The sequence below is a fragment of the Neolamprologus brichardi genome, chromosome 8 (genome assembly GCF_056152115.1).
Source record: "Neolamprologus brichardi isolate AB-2024 chromosome 8, ASM5615211v1, whole genome shotgun sequence".
NCBI lineage: Eukaryota > Metazoa > Chordata > Actinopteri > Cichliformes > Cichlidae > Neolamprologus > Neolamprologus brichardi.
Window position 1 is genome coordinate 8,104,163 of NC_142111.1, and position 19,189 is coordinate 8,123,351.

Consider the following 19,189-nt stretch of genomic DNA (forward strand, 5'->3'; position numbering starts at 1 on the left):
CTTTTTAATTCACCTACTTGTGCCAATACTGTATGAGCTAGATTTAGTTTTGGCACAGCAGACACCTGGTAAACAATGCTCAACAACAACAACAACAACAACAACAACACAGCCAGTACAAGTTTCAACAACAAAGCACCTGACTACTTATGAAACATTTACATTTCACTAAAATGCCTCGTTTAACCAACACAATTTTATGGAAAAAATTTTTACTCAACTTTTTGTGGTCTGTAAAACCTGAACTAAAAACCGGCTTCACCCTCATATAAAAAGAAATAAAGTTGTTCATTACAGGGTATTTTAACAAGTTGATAGAGGGTTTTACAGACTTTTGAAACCCCCAATGAAACCAGAGAGAACTTGAATTGTTTTGAGCTTCCAAAAGAGCAGGAGGAAAACAAGTCTTCTGCTTTACATCATCAAACTTTGACGAGTTGTTGATATCATCACCGCAATGCTGCACAAGCTTAGAATAGAAATGCTGCTGCCTTGTGTATAATCAAACCCGGCGTGGGCGTGTGTACACGCAGTGTAATAAAGGCACAGACAGACACACATGCAAACACCTCTCTGACCAGTCACCAGCCCCAATCCTTCCCTAAAATCCAATCATCTAGTTGGAAACTTTAATTACATTGTAGAGAGCCAGTGCTCCAGCTGCTCCGAGCGACAGCGGCAGCCTGCTCTAGCACAGATATGAGCTGCACGAGTGTCTGTGAAGATATAATGTGACCGGTTCAATATACTGTTACAAAAGCCAGCCATACACCTGACTTATCATTTAAATGAGTATAGACATACAGTCGCACAAGTGCTGCTTTTGTTTGCTGAAGGGCGGCTAGTGTCTGGTGAGGGGCTTCAGTGAGGAGAGCTAGGAGGTGTTGTTGGTTTCACTACGTGGCCACTTGTCACACATTGTCATACTCTCACAAAACATCCCCCCCACCCCCCCCCCCCCCACACACACACACACACTCAAACACTTTATGTCTTTTCATATTCACTCAATGGCTCTGACGAAGCATGAAAACTGAAACTGAATGTAAACATGGAGAAACAACCTCAAACAAAAACTTTTTCAGTGCTTTGCCTTTCTGTATAGCTCTATTTGACAGTATTTATAAAAGCCAACCAACCTGTTGTGAACTGTCCCTTCATCTTTTGGAAAACAGGATCCTGGGCTGTGGCTTGGGCCCGGCGGGCCAGTGACTCAGAGGCAGCGCTGGAGAACATGTTGGAAACATTGGAAACGTTCTCCAAGCCGACTCCAAAGGTGCTAACGAGCTTCTTGACAAAGTTGAGTGTGTGGGGTGTGATCTTGGCATCAGACACTGCACCACTCTTTTCAAAGGCCACTGAGTAACATTTCGCCAGGCCCTGCTGAAGCTGCCTTAGAACCTGTAGAGAGAAGAAGGAAGAAGAGAGAATAAAGAATTACTGTATGATATGGGAATTATTAGAGACATCCTGTCCTTCTTACAGACTTAGACATAAGTCATTTCCTCAGGAAAAAAAAAATGCAGCAATGTGACCAAATTGAGGGAAAGAAGGAAGGCAATGACTGTTTCCCCTGCTTGCCCAGTGGAATGATGCATAGAGCCTGCAGCTGCTGCCCAGTGCCCCTGATCATCACAGGTAATCACACAGATACACACTCATAGCATCAAACTTCCAACCCTAAATCCCTCGCCCCATCCTACACGCTCACAGCACCCATCCATCACTTGTCTTCTCCCCTCTTACTGCATCACCGTCTGCCAGACTTCCCCTACAGCACAGAATAGCTGCTGTGTGTGGAAGCTGCTTAGCAAGGCTAAAACTATTTAAAAGTGCATCAAGTTCAGCTTGGACAGACGCACCTCATTATGTGATGCATACATGCTCAGCTTTAGAGTTTCACATGACCCTTATATACAGAAGATGTTCAAACTGTCATACATGAAAATTCTCAATGGAAGCTGTAATATTTTCTTGCCTTCTGATCTTCTGCTGCAGCAAAATCTGTTCTGCACCTTTTATTACTATTTTTCCTCACCTCCTCATGCCAGTTCTCTCTGAACCACACCATCTGGTCTACGATGCCCTCCAGGGAGGAAAGCAGTGTGGGGTGTAGCTCCCGCTGCATGTGCATTATACGGCTGCAGCGCCACATCGGGGCAGTGGCCCTGATTGGCCCTGGGTCTGAGGCCCCTGAGTGAGGCTGGGCCCCAATTGAACTGGGCTGCTGCTGTCCAGATGAATCTGGGAGAAAAGAGTGGAAAAGAGGAGAAAGCAGTGGAGAATTGATGGATTAGAAGAATGCAGAAAATCAAAAAAGTGGGGAAAACACAAGATGAGGCCAATTCAACACTGTCCTGATAAATTATTAATAGATAAGGACTTGTTAAAACAACAACAACAAACCAGACAAACAAACAAAAAACCCCACCTTTTATTGTTCAAAGTGTGCCAAATCAGGCAACACACTACACGCACTGTTTACTTACCACTTTTGTAGCGTTCCCTCTGCTCGATCTTGAGAGTCAGGTAAAGGGTGCGGATGGGGAAGTAGACAGCCTGGGGGTACACTCGTCCCACCTAGCAGATAAAAGAGGGTCACAGATTACATTTCAAAGACTCCCCCTAAGGACTGCAAAGGAGAGAGAAGGGTGTAGATAGAGGTAAAGAGGGAAGCGATAGAAAGAGATACAGTGAGAGAGGGACAGAGAGATACTGTATGCCTATATGTGTCAGGCTGAGAGAGTGAAAGAGAGAGATCATACAGATACTGCCAAAGACCTGTTCTCTTACAGAGGGGGTGTTTGAAGCTTTGAGTCAGTGGAGTTAAAAACATGTCATGGCTGAGCTACAAAACTCAATGTGACTGATGATGAAACTGGCTTCAAGACTTCCAAGAAAAGTCACCGACACCACTAGAAGAGTTAATGGTCAAAGTTGGGACATAAGAGGCTAGGAGTTTTAAATGCACAGCAAATTTACCTTTAAGTTACTGGGGTGGAAATCCTTTGATAAGTAATACACCAGGTGAATTCAATGATAGTCTTTTATGTATCTGTACTAAGCCACTAAGTCATCCATTCTACCATCAAAGTAGTTGTGTTTTTAAAAAACAAACAATCAGTGAACTCAAACTGTTGATATGTGGAATAAATTCTTCTTGATGTTATATTTTTCTTATATTCTTCTATTTATAATGAAATTACATGATTGGCTGTTTAAAGTAGCTTTACATTATTCATAATTCAAAATAACCCATTATATCTTCTACTGGGCCTTGGGGCAGTCCTGCAGTTCATCTTCTGTCCGAAACAAGCTGTTTTAGTTCCCTTGCCCCTCCCCTTTAAGACAACTTTCTTTTAAATGGCTGCCTCTTGTAAACAGAAGCTTTTAACAGCAGGTCAGTGGGACTATAATTTGGTCATCTAACATAACTGAGATGACCATATTATAGGTGCTGGCATCATAATTTGACTGCCAACTTTAATATGAACATCCACCATGTTATCAGGATACATTGGAGAGAAAATACGCACGACAGATGACAAATTATTGGGGGGGGGAAAAACAAGTCAGTGTTTGTGAAAGCTTACGATGTACCAATGTGACTGAGCTTCAGTTAGCTTTTAAAGTTGGTCACACTGATTTTCTTAAGAAGACATTTCCCTCATTTGGTGTTTTAATAATAGTGGCAGGGAATGCTGTCTAAGAAGTTAAAAACAAAAAACAAAAAACAACACACCAAAGGTGTTAAATAGGGTGTAAGAAAACATTCAGTAACCCCTCATACCCTAGGGATGGGTGACCGTACTCACATCAGCATAGGAATATTTCATCTTAGGATAAAGGCGATCACTCAGAACAGCTCTGTATTGATTTACTTTGACAACAAGACCCATGCCATGCCAGCAAAATACAATAACAAAGCCACCAGGTGCCCTTACCGCAGGGGTAAAAGTTCAGCCTTTCCTTCAGCCTGTAGTTTGCAAATACAGTTCGCATTAACTTGTGACAGAAGATTCAGGTGAGTCTTTAACTAAAGAATCTTATTTTGTCACAGTTGCCCTTTCTCAGGGAGGAGGTAACACCTACATTGTCCACTCACTTGCAGTTAATGCACTGAACCTTTAACTGTACACAAGAATCATCTGACATCGCACATACTTTGTACTAACAAGCTGGCAGGTTGGACACTTGCGCTGTCACGTGCACCTCTGCTGGGTGATGTCTGGAAAAGTTCATGACTGTGGTGTGAATGTGCAAACAGCATCTGAAAGCTCAGATGGTGATATGAAAAGTGTTTGTTTCGATTCACACTGTTTAAACCCTAAAAGTCTTGAACATGCAGTAAAACCTCTGACCAAACATCCATCCACACATTTTCCCGTGGCTACAGTCTGAATTCAAGTCACATTTCACCAAATAACACCAGAATGAATGACAACCCGTGCAAATTGCAATGTAAAGGAATCTCTCTTTGGATGAGCACCGTAAACTTGACACTGATATATGACACATACTCCCTGTCACTGCACAAAGTGAGCGCTTCAAGGCAGAACATGAGTTGTGACAAACCTCACTAAATTTTTTTTTACAGTATTAAAAACTGTATGCCAAAGTAAAACAAGCCTAGCCACAGTTTTGCTGAACATTTCAAATACGGCCAAATTGGAGAATTGTTTTAAAAGTGCAGTGTAGCTGCCTCCAGGGCAGAAAAGGATAAATCCAAAAATCCAACAAAACTAAGCTCAATGTGGCTAACGGTGGGCCGAGGATCAGTGGTTACAGAGAGAGGGCTACAGTAGTGAGACAGAAGACGACTAGAAGACTGAGGATAAATGGATTTTGGAACCTCTACGCTTTCTTTAGCTTGACCCACATTCCTGTGACATCTAGCTGTCTTTAGAAAGATTCTCAGATTGTACAAATCATGATTACATAAAACTGAGTTCAAGTTGAAAACGGATTAGCCTGTGGCTATGTAACACACACTTGTACATCTTCCTTAGGTTACCAAAAGAACTGTTCCAGATCTCAGCTGGTCTGAAAATCTTCAAGAGACGTGGCTCCCAAAAGGAATATAACTCTACACTGGCCCGAAGGTGGGGAAGAGAGAGAGACAGGAATAACAAGGTAGTGAAAGGCTGTGGCCGCTTTGGGTTGAAGCCTAGACATCTCAGATGTCTCATAAAGTCATAAAGGCAAACAAATGATTATTTAATTAGGAAAAACTCTACTTACTCAACTTAATGTGACCCTTGCTCTTAAACAAACACATACATGGGAACTACATACACTATACATATCTAGCAACATTAGTATACCCACTAATATTTACTAATTTTATATGTTGTACAAAGAGTAAATATGCTGTTTTCACATTTTTCTTTTTCAGTGTCCCTAAAACAGAGAAAATGACTTGAAATGAAAAGCACAATATGGAGCTGACAAGTGAGATGTCAAGAGCAAGTGGAAGAGGGAGTGCTAAGTGTCAGCTAACAGCTGTATTAAAGATGAAAGAGGAAGGAAGGCAAAGAGGAAGAGGAGGAACCAGAGATCACCGCACTAATGGGAAGATAAGAAATGTCATAATTTGGCACGGCTGAGGTGAGCTAAGGGGAAGAGGGAGCACGCCAGACACGGTGCAGGCAACGAGGGAGGGAGCATGTGTGGGAAGGGGTGCTGAGATTCTCTGCTAACTTCTGATTCATCTTCCCGCCTGCCCCCAGGCGCTCTTCTCCTCACCTTCATCAATATTTCAACATACGTTTTTTTAAACATCCCGCCGCCACAGAGAAACTCTAAATAATTCAGTCAAGCGAGAGGGATAAAGAATGCCATGCATTAAAATGTGGTTTGTTCTTTACACAAAAAAAGGCAGAGAAGAAACGGGTGTCAACCTTTAAGACTTCAGTCATAATAGCATGAAAAGGCGGACCAAAAGGAAGAAGTGAGTCTCTATGGAAGGAGAATTTGTATAGTCACAGACTGACATCCATTTCATATACGTACAGAAGCGATTCGGGTTGAGAGATTAAAGCTAAGCTTTTTATCAGTCATGTGTCATGGTCTAATATATTTTAAAAAGATTTCCAAAAACCAAAACAGGAAAATGAGCGTTTAAATACTTGGGATTTCCATCAGTTGTTCTAGAACTGAAGAAGCCTCTTGGATGAGAATCATCTTTAAAAAAAAAACAAAGAACCTCCACAGACACTAAAACAAATGAAAATAATGCAGCAAGTTTCTACAGTTGGGCCTATATTTAACTGTATAATATGTATCACAATTAATATATGAGTTTCTGAGAACTCTCTCATCAACATGATCAATACTTGCCATAATTTCAAAATGTTATGGACAAAACCGTTTTTTGTTTGTCTAGAATTAACATTGTTGTTAACAAGAAGTTGCCAAAAACACCCAATGTATCAAATGCGATAAAAAAAAATTGAATAAATATATAATAAAAAATATATTATACACAACATGATATAGCAAAAACATTTTTGTGGATTTGTCATAAGGGTTAATAAACATCTCAGTTCCCCCCAAAATCTGAATTTTCTGGCTATTTTTTGATGTGTTGATCTTACAGGATTAACTTTCATAAATGCTATTTCTTAATGGGCTTAACAACCAGCCATCAGTGACATGTCTCCTTTTAATCTGCATACTAAAAAAGTAAGAATGACTGCTAAAGTAAAGTAATCTTCGTTTCTTCACACTCACATGGTGTTTATGATGCTACTACACACGTGCCCAAGGGCTAGAGGGGGCCTGTCAATGTAGGCCAATTTAAATTCTAATAAAATGCTTGGATTTGGGTTTATATATATATATTTGTATTATATTTTCCTTCTAACCTCTAAGTATGTTTTTTTATTCAGCTATCCAATGTGTGACACTTTTTAACTTTATCAAAGTCACTTTAAAACCTCGTCTTTTCACTCTCGTCTTTTTATCCTCCTTCACAGTTTCCCTCACATCCTCCATACAACATTCCAGCTCTGTTGAGAGGATGGCTGTTTGTTATAGCAGACTACTCTTTGAAGATCACCCTCTTCAAATTGTGCAGAAATAATACTCCATTAAGCAAAGCAAATTAGTCCTTGGTTTAATTACTAGCTCTGTTCCTGCAGTGCGGATGCGTTCAATATTAACTTCATAATCATTTCTTGAACAAATAATTTAAAAACCAATTCACCAGGGACTAGTGGAAGCCAATAAATTGTTGTAAAAGGGGACACTAAAAGAATCTGGATGCTTAATTTGGTAAATAGAAAGCAGGAGAGAGACTACTTTGGCGTGAATGCAGTTAATTTATCTTGATTAGAAAGACGTGCATAAGGACTGACGCTTACACACTAAGCCAGATGTGCTGCCCCAAATGCATACAGAGAGCCAAGCAATACCAAGATTGATGGGTGCAGCAAACATTCAGACCCACTGAGAGCTGACCACAAAGATTTTTGACTGAAGCACAAATAGAGTTTTGCAAAAGCCTCACCTGACTTATTAGGTTAAGCAAAGGCTTTCCTTCTGATCCAACCAGGCAGGTCAGAAGCTGTGGTATCCATGCCAACCACTGGATGGGTGGGACTCCAATACAGTACTTGTCAACAGCATCGGCCAGAGTGTTCTTGTCGTCAAAGCTGAGGAGCCACAAGACCTACGGGTGGGGGAAAAAAAGGTGTTAGAAGGTGGGATGAAAGTCAAAGATAGTTGGGGAGAAAGGACAGAGGCAGAGAGAGAAGAAACAACAAATGTGAAAAAGGTCACATAAAGGTCAATAATAACAGTCACAATTATTTACCTACTGCAAAACACCAAATCGCAAGGTGCAACATTGCTACCACTAACCAGGCGATTGCTGTGCAGAGCAATATACGAGTGCATTTTGGCAATCCTCAGTATGATCAAAGCTGAGCCATGTGGTGGTGATCTCTCCTCCCCTGGTAAGCTTGTGCGTGTGCATTATGATGAAGACATTATCCCCCCACCCCCCTTCCTGTTTCTGAGTACACAGATTGTGGATAATTACTGATAATGACTGGTCATCTCGCTTCATCCATCAGGAGTAAGCGCTGCCAACCCACTTTGGCAGTACAATACTTATGGGTGGGGTCACCAGAAAAAAACAAAACAAAACAAAAAACCCCATTTAACATGAAGGGGAAGCTGGCATTAAATTATTTAAACAGAAATCGATAGTAACAGCCGATCTACACACAGACCAAGGTGGCTCTGTGCTGTGGTAACTTTTCGAGAGGCTACACTGAATGAGTTAGTGTCCATTTAAGAAGGTAGGATGGTTGTTAGCAAGAGGTTCCATCTCTTTACCTCCTAGGCACTGCCTGCAGAGTTGCTGTATGGGGGAAATCGGTCAGACTGTTAGAGAAAGGTCAATTCATGTAGAGGGTCATGAGATTGGAGTGTCAGGGGATGCCATTAGTCTGTTGACCCCAAGTGCCAGAGGATGGCCTTCACTCCACCATCGATCTACTGTGGGAACCAATCCCTGCTGCCTACCCTGCTGCTAGACTGTAATCGATCAAATTACTACTCTACTTTTAACCATGGCTAAGCCTGAGAGGTGGAAAAAAGAATGGCTTTCTTCTCATTGGCAGCAATAATGTATGGGGTAGATGAGGTCAGGAAACTAGAGAATGAAAAGTGACTCCCTGTTGTAAAACAAAACAAAACATGGCTTTAGGCAGGAAGGTTGCTGGTTTCATGATCAAGCAAACAAAACATTGACAACTGAAATCAAGAGATAAGCAAGCAACCACTGAAATGTTGCCATTATCAGCATTTTGCAAGGCGTTTCACCAACCATGGTGATCATACAAATCCCTCCCCAGCATCCCACTTCTCTTATCACCTTTGCGAGGTACTTGCGGGACTTGCTCTCATTTTGGTGGCGGCAAGCATGGAGGTAACAGGTGATGGCAGAGACTCCCAAGTGGAGCTGACGATCTTTAACGAAAATGTTCTCTAGGTAGTCGCCCCACATGGCCCAGGCTTTCACCAGAACGTCATGCATCTGTACTGCTGCTGAAAAAGCCTTATTTGCCTCCTCTGACCTAGAACAAGAAAGAAGGGGAAGGAAAAGTGTTAGAGGGTGAAGGGTATATTACCGTTAATGAGTGTCAAGGGCAAGTGAGAAAAGGGAGGTAGCTGGGGGAAAGGAAATAAAATTGAGTGAAAGGTGAATCAGAAGGGAAAAAAGAAAAGGAAATAGGTAGAGAGGCTGAAGAGAGCAGCATGTAAGGGGAGAAACGGTGGGAAGCGATCGAACAAGAGAAGGAAGAAGGAGGAGTGTGCGAGAAATGTTGATCAGATCTTGAAATATTAACTAAACATCAATAAACCACAGATTTTCAGCAGCTGTAGTCTTCAGCGTTTTTCCTCACGGTACTGTAGAATAAAAATTCATCCCAGTATGAATTAACAGTTTTGTTTTACTATGTGGCTGCAGTATCCACAAGCACACAATCGTAATATTCATCCACACTCCGCTTTCATATAAACCAGACACTGAACCAAGGTTTTACGCTCCCACATCGCTGCTACATTTAAGTTCTTTTTGCTGTCACTGAAGTTGTGAAGCAAACAATTAGTTTGATTTATTTAATTTGGTATTATTTGGTGTTTACTCTGAATTCAAAATCATGAAGCATTCAAATTTGGTTTATATTGACTTGAACTTCCCGGTGGCTCCTTAAAATAGGGCGCTAAAAGGTTTAAATGCAGACGCCAGCCAAATGGACAGAAGCATCTGCTGTATTCACATGAGAAAGAATTGGTCTCTTCATTTAAAAAAAAAAAAAAAAAAAAGATAGTTTGGTGGAGTTGTTTGTCATTTGACTTGGTCAGTTTATTGGATATGGTTTTGTTAATTGTTATTTTTCAGTATAGTTCTGTTAAGGTGACCTCTTTTGCTGATGGGGCCACTTATTTCTTAAAATAGCTTATTTTCTTGATGACGGACTCTTGATATCATCTTTGGGGCTTTTTGTGTGTGGGTATAATAAAATCCACATTTCATCTGTGTCTGCACTTATATTAACTATTTGGTCTCATGGTATTATGTAATATATCTTAAACCTAACTGTACAGATATAACTTCATATCTATCCATCCATCACTCCATCTTAATAAATTCTTGACAACTTCTATTGTGGTATTGCGGTCTAGCAATCACACACTTAAGATTCAATACACAAACTATTAAATAGCAGGCTATGAAACAGACAAGTAGACTCTGGCAACCGACCCGAGTTTTGACTGCAACATTTATGCTGACAGGGAAATATATTCTGAATCATCAGCTATTTTCACCATGCCAAGAAGCTTCTAACCGTTGGCACGCAGTCTGAATAATTTTTACACACCTTTCAGCCTCTGATTAATAAATAAGATGCAAGCGGCACCCCGAGACGCACTACCCTGCAGTCAAAACAAGGAGACAGGCCTGTCAATGAAAAAGTCTTACTGAGCTGAAGTTGGTGAATGGACCTCCATTTCAGGAGTGCTTCGAAAACAGCTCTGCCACTTACTTGCAGTGAAATGTCTCCCAAGCCAATCAATTAAAATGTGTTATTATAAAAGGCATTTGGCATGTGATTAAAAAACGGGAGCTTGATTGCTATGGGAGTCAGAGCCGAAGACCCTCCAGTAATACTTAATGGGGTTTCCTCAGTCGCTTTGTGAGTGTTAAAGTACATTAACGCTTTCTGCTAGCCGGCTCAACAGGAGCACAGTCACCCAACAGACTGTCAAATATTTGACACCCGTTTAATTGACTGATCCCAAAATCCTTAGCACATGTGGTTGCACATGCACACGCACACACATAAGAATCTCTGAACCCCTCACCCCCACCCAGCTGTTAATTCTCCCCTGGTGCAGGGGAAACTTAATGATTGCAATAAACCCTGCTGAGGTGGAGGCAAGTTTTGCTGATCCCAGAGATTCCTGTAAATTGCCTAGAGTTAATTATTGAGCTGCATATACATTTAATAAGCCTTCCTCAATTTGTCTTTCACCCCTCAGGACGCCATGTCATGACAAAATGACGGGCAAAAAAAAAAAGAAAGAAAGAAAAAAAGCTGGTGCTGAAGAGGAAGGAATGTTAAAGAGTGTGGCTGTGGGTGTGCAAGGCCCAGCTATACATGGAGAGAGCAGTTGTACACTCCACAGGCAAACCCTGCAGCGAGAAACAAATTACTGACACCTGATGGCAAAGATCTCATCTAAGCCATGTCACATGGGTTACCTGCTAACAGAGCTTTAGAGGTGGATTACTCTGAGGCAAGAATTGCCAAGTAAACATAACTGCTATGTACTGGCAGGATGAAACACCCACACAGTGTCAAGGGACCACTGACACAGTTTCAGGGCAATGTGATGATGAATAAAGGGAAGGCAGCGCCAGAAATATATACTTGGATGTTGACAAAAAAAAAAAAAAAAAAAGCAAAAAAAAAAGCACAATGCATGAAAGGCCATCAAAGACTAAACATCTGGTTAACGTACTTGTTGATTTGAGCCAAGAACATCCCCTTTAGAGCGTAGAATTCAGCCGTCATCTCCTTGGTGAAGTACTTCAGGTTGGTTGACTCTATCACTTCTAAACCCTGACAGACAGACGCCAGAACAACAAAAGTTGAACTTCAAACAAAACTGCAGCATGTAAATTTTAATCTACGTTAGACAGAAGATTTCTCAAGAAGTGCCACAACGTTGTGTTTTAGACAGATCCATAATCACAGGTGAAGAACAAACAAACTGCTCACTGTTCATTAAGAAGTAAGAGTAGAGGTGTTAAGGGAACTAAACTTCCATTACGGTGAGCCTCTGATTAGGTGTCCCCTATGTACTGCTGTGACAAACGATGTGTAGCAGGAGAAATAGACAGAGAGAACCACAGATGAGATAGAAGAGAGAAAGGGAGAGAGGGAGAGAAGAGTGTCTACTGGCACTTTTAATGACTTGTGGTGTGTTGAACTACTTCTATTAATCAGAGCACTCCATGGGCTTAAGAGCAAGCTCCTGAGTTACACACTCTCTTATAAGTCTCACTGCTATAACTTGTCACCTAGAGCCACCCCAAACACTTATTGCTCTTTCTATAGCTCCCACTCAAAGTACCTCTAACTATGCCTCGAGCTACTGCTGACAGATATCAGCCCAAATACTTAAATTACTAACGTGTCAAATGCTTCCATGAAAGGTGAAAATGATATATGCAGAATGTAGCAGTCGCTTCAATTTGATATAGAAGCAGAAAGCAGAACACATGGAGCTTTGTATCTCACCTGCATGCACTCATTCTTGCCCATGACACCTGCCAACTGCAGATAACACTTGACCTGCTGCCTGATCTTCTGGAAACAGTCAACAATGGGCACTGTGGGGATGGTATGGATACGACTCAGAATGTCCAGAGCCACATTCACCAAACCCTGGGGGGAAAAAGTGCGATAGGTTACAATTATTTTTCTTTAAAAGATGGATGCTAAACGTGGCATTGAACTTTACAGATTGCATTCATTCATTTTAATAGAAGGTCAGTTTGTCGGTTTGAACCAGTACCTGTTTGCGAGCTATCTTGCCGTACTGAATGATAGCAGAAGCTGAGGCATGAACTCCCAACATGGCGTTGTTGTTGTTGGGATCGTGTTGTGTGTTTGTCTCATATGCTGTCACAATGGCTGTGGACAGACAAAAAGACAAAGAAGCATTTTTTTCCCCTGCACAATTGATAAAGTTGATAAAGAAAGCTAAAAGAGGGGCGCTTAGGGCAGTCTGAAGGGTGGGGAACTTCTAGCACTCTAAAGGCTCTGCTGTCATAACGCAGGGGAGGGCACTGGGGACACTAAACGTATTGAACAGTAAATGAACCATGGCGATGAATTTCATCAAGAAAATTCCATTTCACTTTAAGTTTGAAGGCTGTCATGTATAAATGAAGTGGATTTTATTGGCATGGTGCTGCAGAACCACCGCTATCATTATTTCAGTGCCTCTCAGTAAGAGTTGAAGCTCAAGTTGCTTGAGACATCACATTTTGCAGTGGCTGCCTTTCTGAATGGTTTCAAAGTCACTGCGGGAGAGAGCTGAGCACTGAGCAAGGTAAACATGTGTGTCTGAGTGTGTGTGTGTTGTGTCCTGCAGTGAAAGAGAGAGTGCTTTAGTGGGCTGACATTTGGCAAGGTACTGAGACCCTGAGGGGGTTCTGCACATCATGGCCTTTTAAAGAAGAGCCCTTCCTGGAACTAGTGGACACCAAAGCAGCAATGTGAAAGTGTGTCTGCATGAGTGTGGCATCCTGTAACGTGTACAATGGCTAAATTTATGTTTAACTATATCATGGTCTTGCATTTAGATGCAGTTGTGTTAGAGCACGTGTCATACCTTGGTAGTGATGTTGGCGCCACATGAATATGCTGCTCCAGTGCGACAGGTCGTCCGAAACAATAGGCAGTCGGTTCCTCCATGTTTTCACCACAGTCTTCATGTCGTGGAGGCTGGTGTTGCGGCCGAGGTTAGCCGTCTGAAGCCCTGCATTAATTTGGGCCGCTTCTTGCAGCTCAATGATCTGCTGTGCAGCCTGGAGAGAAATGATAACTAAAACTTTTTAGTATTTATGATTCAATATTCATGATAAACTTAAACATGCCTGCCTGATTCTTTGACTATTCCTGCTGAAAGTTTTATAACTAAGAAGCTTTCAATAGGAACTTCTTTTACTATCATATGATAAAATAAATGCTGACTGAATGAGAAAGTAAAGTTAAAAGTAGTTGAAAAGCAATAGTTATTTACAAGGACATCAGGGTAAGTAACCCTCGACTATTGTTAAGACAAAACAAAGCCAAAAATCACATATTCTGATACCATAGGGAGCTAGGGTTACCGCAGAGGGTTCAAATAGAACGAGAAGAGGTTTGAGTGAGGGAGGACTGATGGAGCTGTACATTACCACTTTAAATTGAACATGTAGAATTTTATTTGAGCATCTGAAGTAGCAGAAATATATCAAATGCTTGTCTTGCTTGCAATAACTTTTTCTTTGATGTCGAGTTAAAATTTTGTGTTGCCAGGTCTGCTCCTACAGTCAACGTTAGAGATTTGGTCCAGAACGTACACCAGCTGATCTTAATCTTGTTAATATTTTGTATACACACACCTAAACAAATGTAAACATCCATCCAGACTTCCTTGCTTAGTTTGCTCTGCGAGATATACACATTGTCCATCTGTCATCAATAACCGTCTTGTCAAGAGAATGTTTCGGGGAGTTTTTCTCATCTTTTCCTATTTTTTTAAAATTTCACTTATTAGCTGTTATAAATGTGATGCTGATGGATCATTAAGTCGGTAATATCAACCCACTGATAAATTGACATTTAGAATTTTGTTAACAGAAAGACACGAGTAGAAGCCATAGCTCGAACAAGAAGGGTGATGGCAAGAAAGATGGCGTGACTGCTGTGTTAACGGAAAGGAGACGCTAATGTAAAAGCATGGAGATTAAAAAGGATGATTTAAAACACAGCAGGATGAAGGACTGTTAGTCTATTGAGAGATAAGGTAAAAAAAAAAAACAAACCAAAAAAACAACATCAACCACATCCAAGTCATTTTCTTGAAACTCATAATCAAGTATGAGGTCTAACAGCTTTGGGGAAAAAACAGCAATGCCTGCTCAAAACAGTGACACTCTTTATGTAGCAAATATCATCACATTATGAACTTTTGCACTATTTATTTGTACATAATGCTTTCAGGCCAATATGCCTCAATTATTATTGGTCAAAGAAACCTTGTGATCCTGCAGATTGTTAAAATGTTACAGGAACAAGAACAAAAACATACTTTGCAATGGAAATACAATGCAGCAGTAGTATTTTTTCGTGGCAACAAAATTATTTTGCAGGCAAAATCATTATGCCTTCCTACATTATTCAATAGCTAATCTGCTTGGATGCCCCCCCCCCCCCCCCCCCAAAAAAAAGACACGGAGATGGGGAAAATGTGAAAATGATAAGCGAGGGCTTCTATCTCATTCTGTGAAAAGAGGCCTCATTGATTGGCCCAAAGCAGCATTGTGAACATATAATCAATCATTCTATTATAACTACTCATCAATCAATATTAATGCCAGCCCTCGTAATCAATAGTGTGGATGATAATCCATTAATCGTCAGCCACTGCTGAGAGCTGGGATTTGATGATAACTTGATTCAAATAGTAGTTGAACCTCACTGTATTTGCAGAGTCTGGGCTTCTTGGTCTGTAAGGCTCATGGAGTCGTGAATTTGAGATATAGAGTTTGGAATGGAGATTTACAACAGGCCGCTTGGCTGGGCAGAGGAATAAATAGCTTGTTTTCCCTCGGCTAGGCTAAATAATTGGACTCCACATATCCGAGCACATGCACGAGCACGAACACACACACACACACACACACACACACACACACACACTAACGAGGAACATAGTTGCACAATTCAAATACCCATTTTGAAAAGATAAATGTAGTAAATCAGAGCAAGCTGAAGACTTAACCTCCCATTCCGGAATGAAATCTCCCAAAACAAAATAAATTAGGCCGTACAATATTTTTCACAATTATCTGTTAATATCAGCTGATGGCCCATTTCTAACCTTCATCCAGACTATCCCATTCATCATGTAAATGTAATTCTGCTGCAGGTATTTAATCAAATAGTATCTGATGGCAGGGAAGTAATTACAGCCGTTCTAAACTAACTCTTTATTCTTCACTCTTTCTCCCCGTGTTCCTCCATTCTGTTCACTCTCTACCTTTTTCAATTTTCAGTCCCTCAGTCTGCCGCCTTTTTTTCCACTCTCCTTTTTCATCTTTGCCTTGTCTATTGTAATCTCTTGTGGTGGAATCAGAGAGGCTTAAAGGGTTTTTGATTTTTTTTTTTTTTAATCATCTGTCTCAATTTTACAAGAATGGAGTGAGAAGGTGGGGAGGGGGCTTATCAGCATTTCTCAACCGCACAATGTCTTAGGGCCACAGACGGTTGCTTGACATGCATCTATTCAAGTGCTTATCACAATAAACTTATTTTCCTCGGTACCATTCTTGATCATTTGACTAAGTCTTTGGTCTAAATCCAAACTCTTTATGTGTTGGGTATACTGACCTGAAGCAATGGCGTGTGCACATGGGAAACAATGTGAGGCAATCTCCTCCACTCACGAATGGCCAGACTGGAGGCCATCTCCACCAGCCGTTCTATGAAGTTGAGCTGCTGCTCCTCTGGGTTGCAGATTGCCAGGTAGCCACGGTGCATGTTCACCTTCCAAGCCATCTCCTTAGGGCAGCTCAGCTCCACCTGGAAATTCATACAGTAAGAAAATGAAATATTTAAACAAAAATTAATGGTAGCAACTTAGTAGAACAATCACAATTTTGATTGAAATTAGCATACTTTTGCTCAATGACAGTTAAAAGGTGAGATCAGTCTCGTACAGCAATGGACTTGTGTTTTACTATCATATACCTGCCACGATAATTTACAAGAACAGTGCTGTTGTTGAAAATCTACATGTTTCCTTTGTTCATCAGCATAAATGTGTGTTTTGAATCCATCTTATCGTCGTTCTATAATCTACTATCTCTGGAAAATGACAATGAGAAACATTTTTCTCTTGCATTTTTTATGTTGAAAATAAATCTACTTTTCTTTCCAAAAAAATATAATATAAAAATAATATATAAAATAAAAAAATCTTGTGAAAAGTGAGTGTCAATTTAATTTTAATGTCATTTTCTTACAACAGGTAAAACACAGGCTATGTGAATAACAAGTGCACAACGTTATGCTTCAAATATAAATATACATATGCAATATAAATAGCTTGAAAGAATTAAGAATTTCACACATGAACTTTTGACAATTTTGTGCGTTAGGTTGGGAGGTTTAGCACAAACATTTACATTCTCACATGTACTGCTTTTAGGTAAATCCCAGAGGAGTTCATATTGAATTGCCTGTTTGTTTTCCTATGTGTATTTGTCGCCATAATGTCAAGTAGAACAGCGCACACTCTTCACAGTGCTGTAGCAGTTTTAATTACATGAAAACATCTGAGGGGAAAGGGCCTGTGACATTTTCCTTGTGCAATTTAGTACTTAGACAAATATACAACAATATTGGTTGCGATTTATTTTGTGAATGGGTTCAGTGGAACTTTTGTACTAATGACTAATAAATTTGACACGCCTGACACAGAGGCGAAGAAGCAGAAAGGGCCTTGCTATTGATTAATAAGCTCACCGCATTAGCATCAAACAAATAACACCTGCAGGGAGGCTCCTACGTCACACCTGTGGTCTGCTGTTGTGCGTTTATAAGTGAGCAAGAGACACAGAATGACAGAAGGCCAAAAGGATAAAGAGTGAAAAGAGCAAGAGAGTGAGGAGGTATAGGTGTGTGCATTTGCGAAAGCTCTTCCGATGCTGGAGAAAATTACAGTGATCGGTCAAAGCGCACTTATCGGGGGTGACGCTTGATGAATATCCTGGAGACAGGGCCGCCCTTATCAAGAGCCAGCTTTAATTGAAAGCAGGGACATTTGGACTTCGCCTCTGAGCTGGTGAGGAGTGGGCATGCAGGCAACTGAAAGCCTTGCTCCTCTCCTCCACCATAAAACAAATCACCCTGCAGCAGATGCTGGGGTAATTATTCACACACACAGCTGTCGTAAATATTAGCTGTTGCAGCCAGAGCTATGGAGCGAGGGATGAAGAGATGGGGGTGAAAGTAAAAGTAGGGTGGGCAGTAATAGTAGAAAGAAGACCAAGTAAAGAAGAGAGGTTGGGGAGGCATGAGACAAAAGAAAGAGGAATGAGTAAACAGAGGAGGCAAAAGAATGAAACAAGAAGGAGGGGATATAGCGAAGCTGGTGTTGGCATCCAGACAATTTAATTAGATGTCACCTTCGGACAGAGCTGCTCAATGGATTGGTTCCAAGTCTCCTTGAAAGAGCAAAGTAGGAGTATTTGTTATATGTCAAGTACTATCACACGCCCGCCACCCATCTATACTTTGTTTTAGGAAAACATGAGGCCAATAAATTCATGGACTAAACAGCTTAACTGCATTTCCACAGCTTTATGGCCGCCACTCTTATTCTTCCAGGGTGTGTGAGGTTACAGAGAGGTCAGACAGCACCAATATCAAGTTTCTCTACCTCACACTAACATGAGGCCTGGGTTTAATATCCAGGACTGCACTAGTAACAGGAGTAAAATAAAAAATAAAAAAAAAGAAAAGTTTAGTGGAGTCTGTCTGGTTCACTGGGTTCATGCCTACAGGCTCCACTGTGTCTGTGACTTTGTTAGTGACAACTTGCGGTTACTGTTTCTATTTCCTGTGAAACTGTTATTGGTACCTTTTGAGGACAGTGAGAGAAGAAATCTATGTGAATGTGTGTAGAAAGAAATACATACATACATACACACACACACACACACACACACACACACACACACATATATATATAAATACTTATATATTGGAACTGTGCACCCCTCACCTGCACCAGAGCCTCCTTCATAGCAGCCCAGTTGGAAACCCTCCAAGCACACTCGAGCACCAGATAAGGGTTTGAATGGCCTTTAGACTGGCCGTATTCAGTCAGCGGTTCCCACTGGTTCAGTTCCTTAGAACAGCTAAAGACAAAGGAGATGAGAAGTTTAGCAAAGATTGCATTTTCTATACTTGACGATAACATTTCTTCACATTTTTTTATTTGCTCAATCTACATTTCTATGCCATTTTAGGCCACGTTTTTAGCATCAACAGGCTGTTTTGCAACTCACATCCTCGACAGCTCCGCTTTTTCTTCCTGTCTCTCACTTAATCAACATGTCTGCTTTGTTTTCTTCAAGTCTTTTTAAAAGTCACAATGTATCATTTAAAACCCTAAACATACTTTCCAAGCGTTACACATTTCTGTGTCCTTTTCATTTTAGGAATGATCTTCATTGTAAAATGCAGCAAACACCACGTAAATTCACAGCACTTTTTTTTTTTAAACAGGCACACATAAAAACACAAGAGACAGCTGGATTTGCAGGGAAGCATGAGGGTCATTTCTTGTCATGACTCTTGTATGGACTTAGGAAACATAAATCTTA

The 19,189-nt window shown here is 40.8% G+C and overlaps 1 protein-coding gene across 2 annotated transcripts in view; it reads right to left on the reverse strand.

Moving 5' to 3' along the window:
* trrap (transformation/transcription domain-associated protein) overlaps positions 1–19,189 on the reverse strand; it is a 79,300-nt gene that overhangs the window by 13,005 nt on the left and 47,106 nt on the right. For both annotated transcript variants that reach the window (XM_035912154.2, XM_087845369.1), the window contains exons 56-66: positions 18,586–18,721; positions 16,188–16,379; positions 13,423–13,618; positions 12,601–12,719; positions 12,324–12,470; positions 11,542–11,642; positions 8,885–9,086; positions 7,511–7,672; positions 2,490–2,580; positions 2,039–2,244; positions 1,140–1,401 (exon numbers count right to left, since the gene is read on the reverse strand). In XM_035912154.2, coding sequence (XP_035768047.1) covers positions 1,140–1,401; positions 2,039–2,244; positions 2,490–2,580; positions 7,511–7,672; positions 8,885–9,086; positions 11,542–11,642; positions 12,324–12,470; positions 12,601–12,719; positions 13,423–13,618; positions 16,188–16,379; positions 18,586–18,721 — 1,814 coding nt within the window. The remainder of the gene's footprint in view (positions 1–1,139; positions 1,402–2,038; positions 2,245–2,489; positions 2,581–7,510; positions 7,673–8,884; positions 9,087–11,541; positions 11,643–12,323; positions 12,471–12,600; positions 12,720–13,422; positions 13,619–16,187; positions 16,380–18,585; positions 18,722–19,189) is intronic.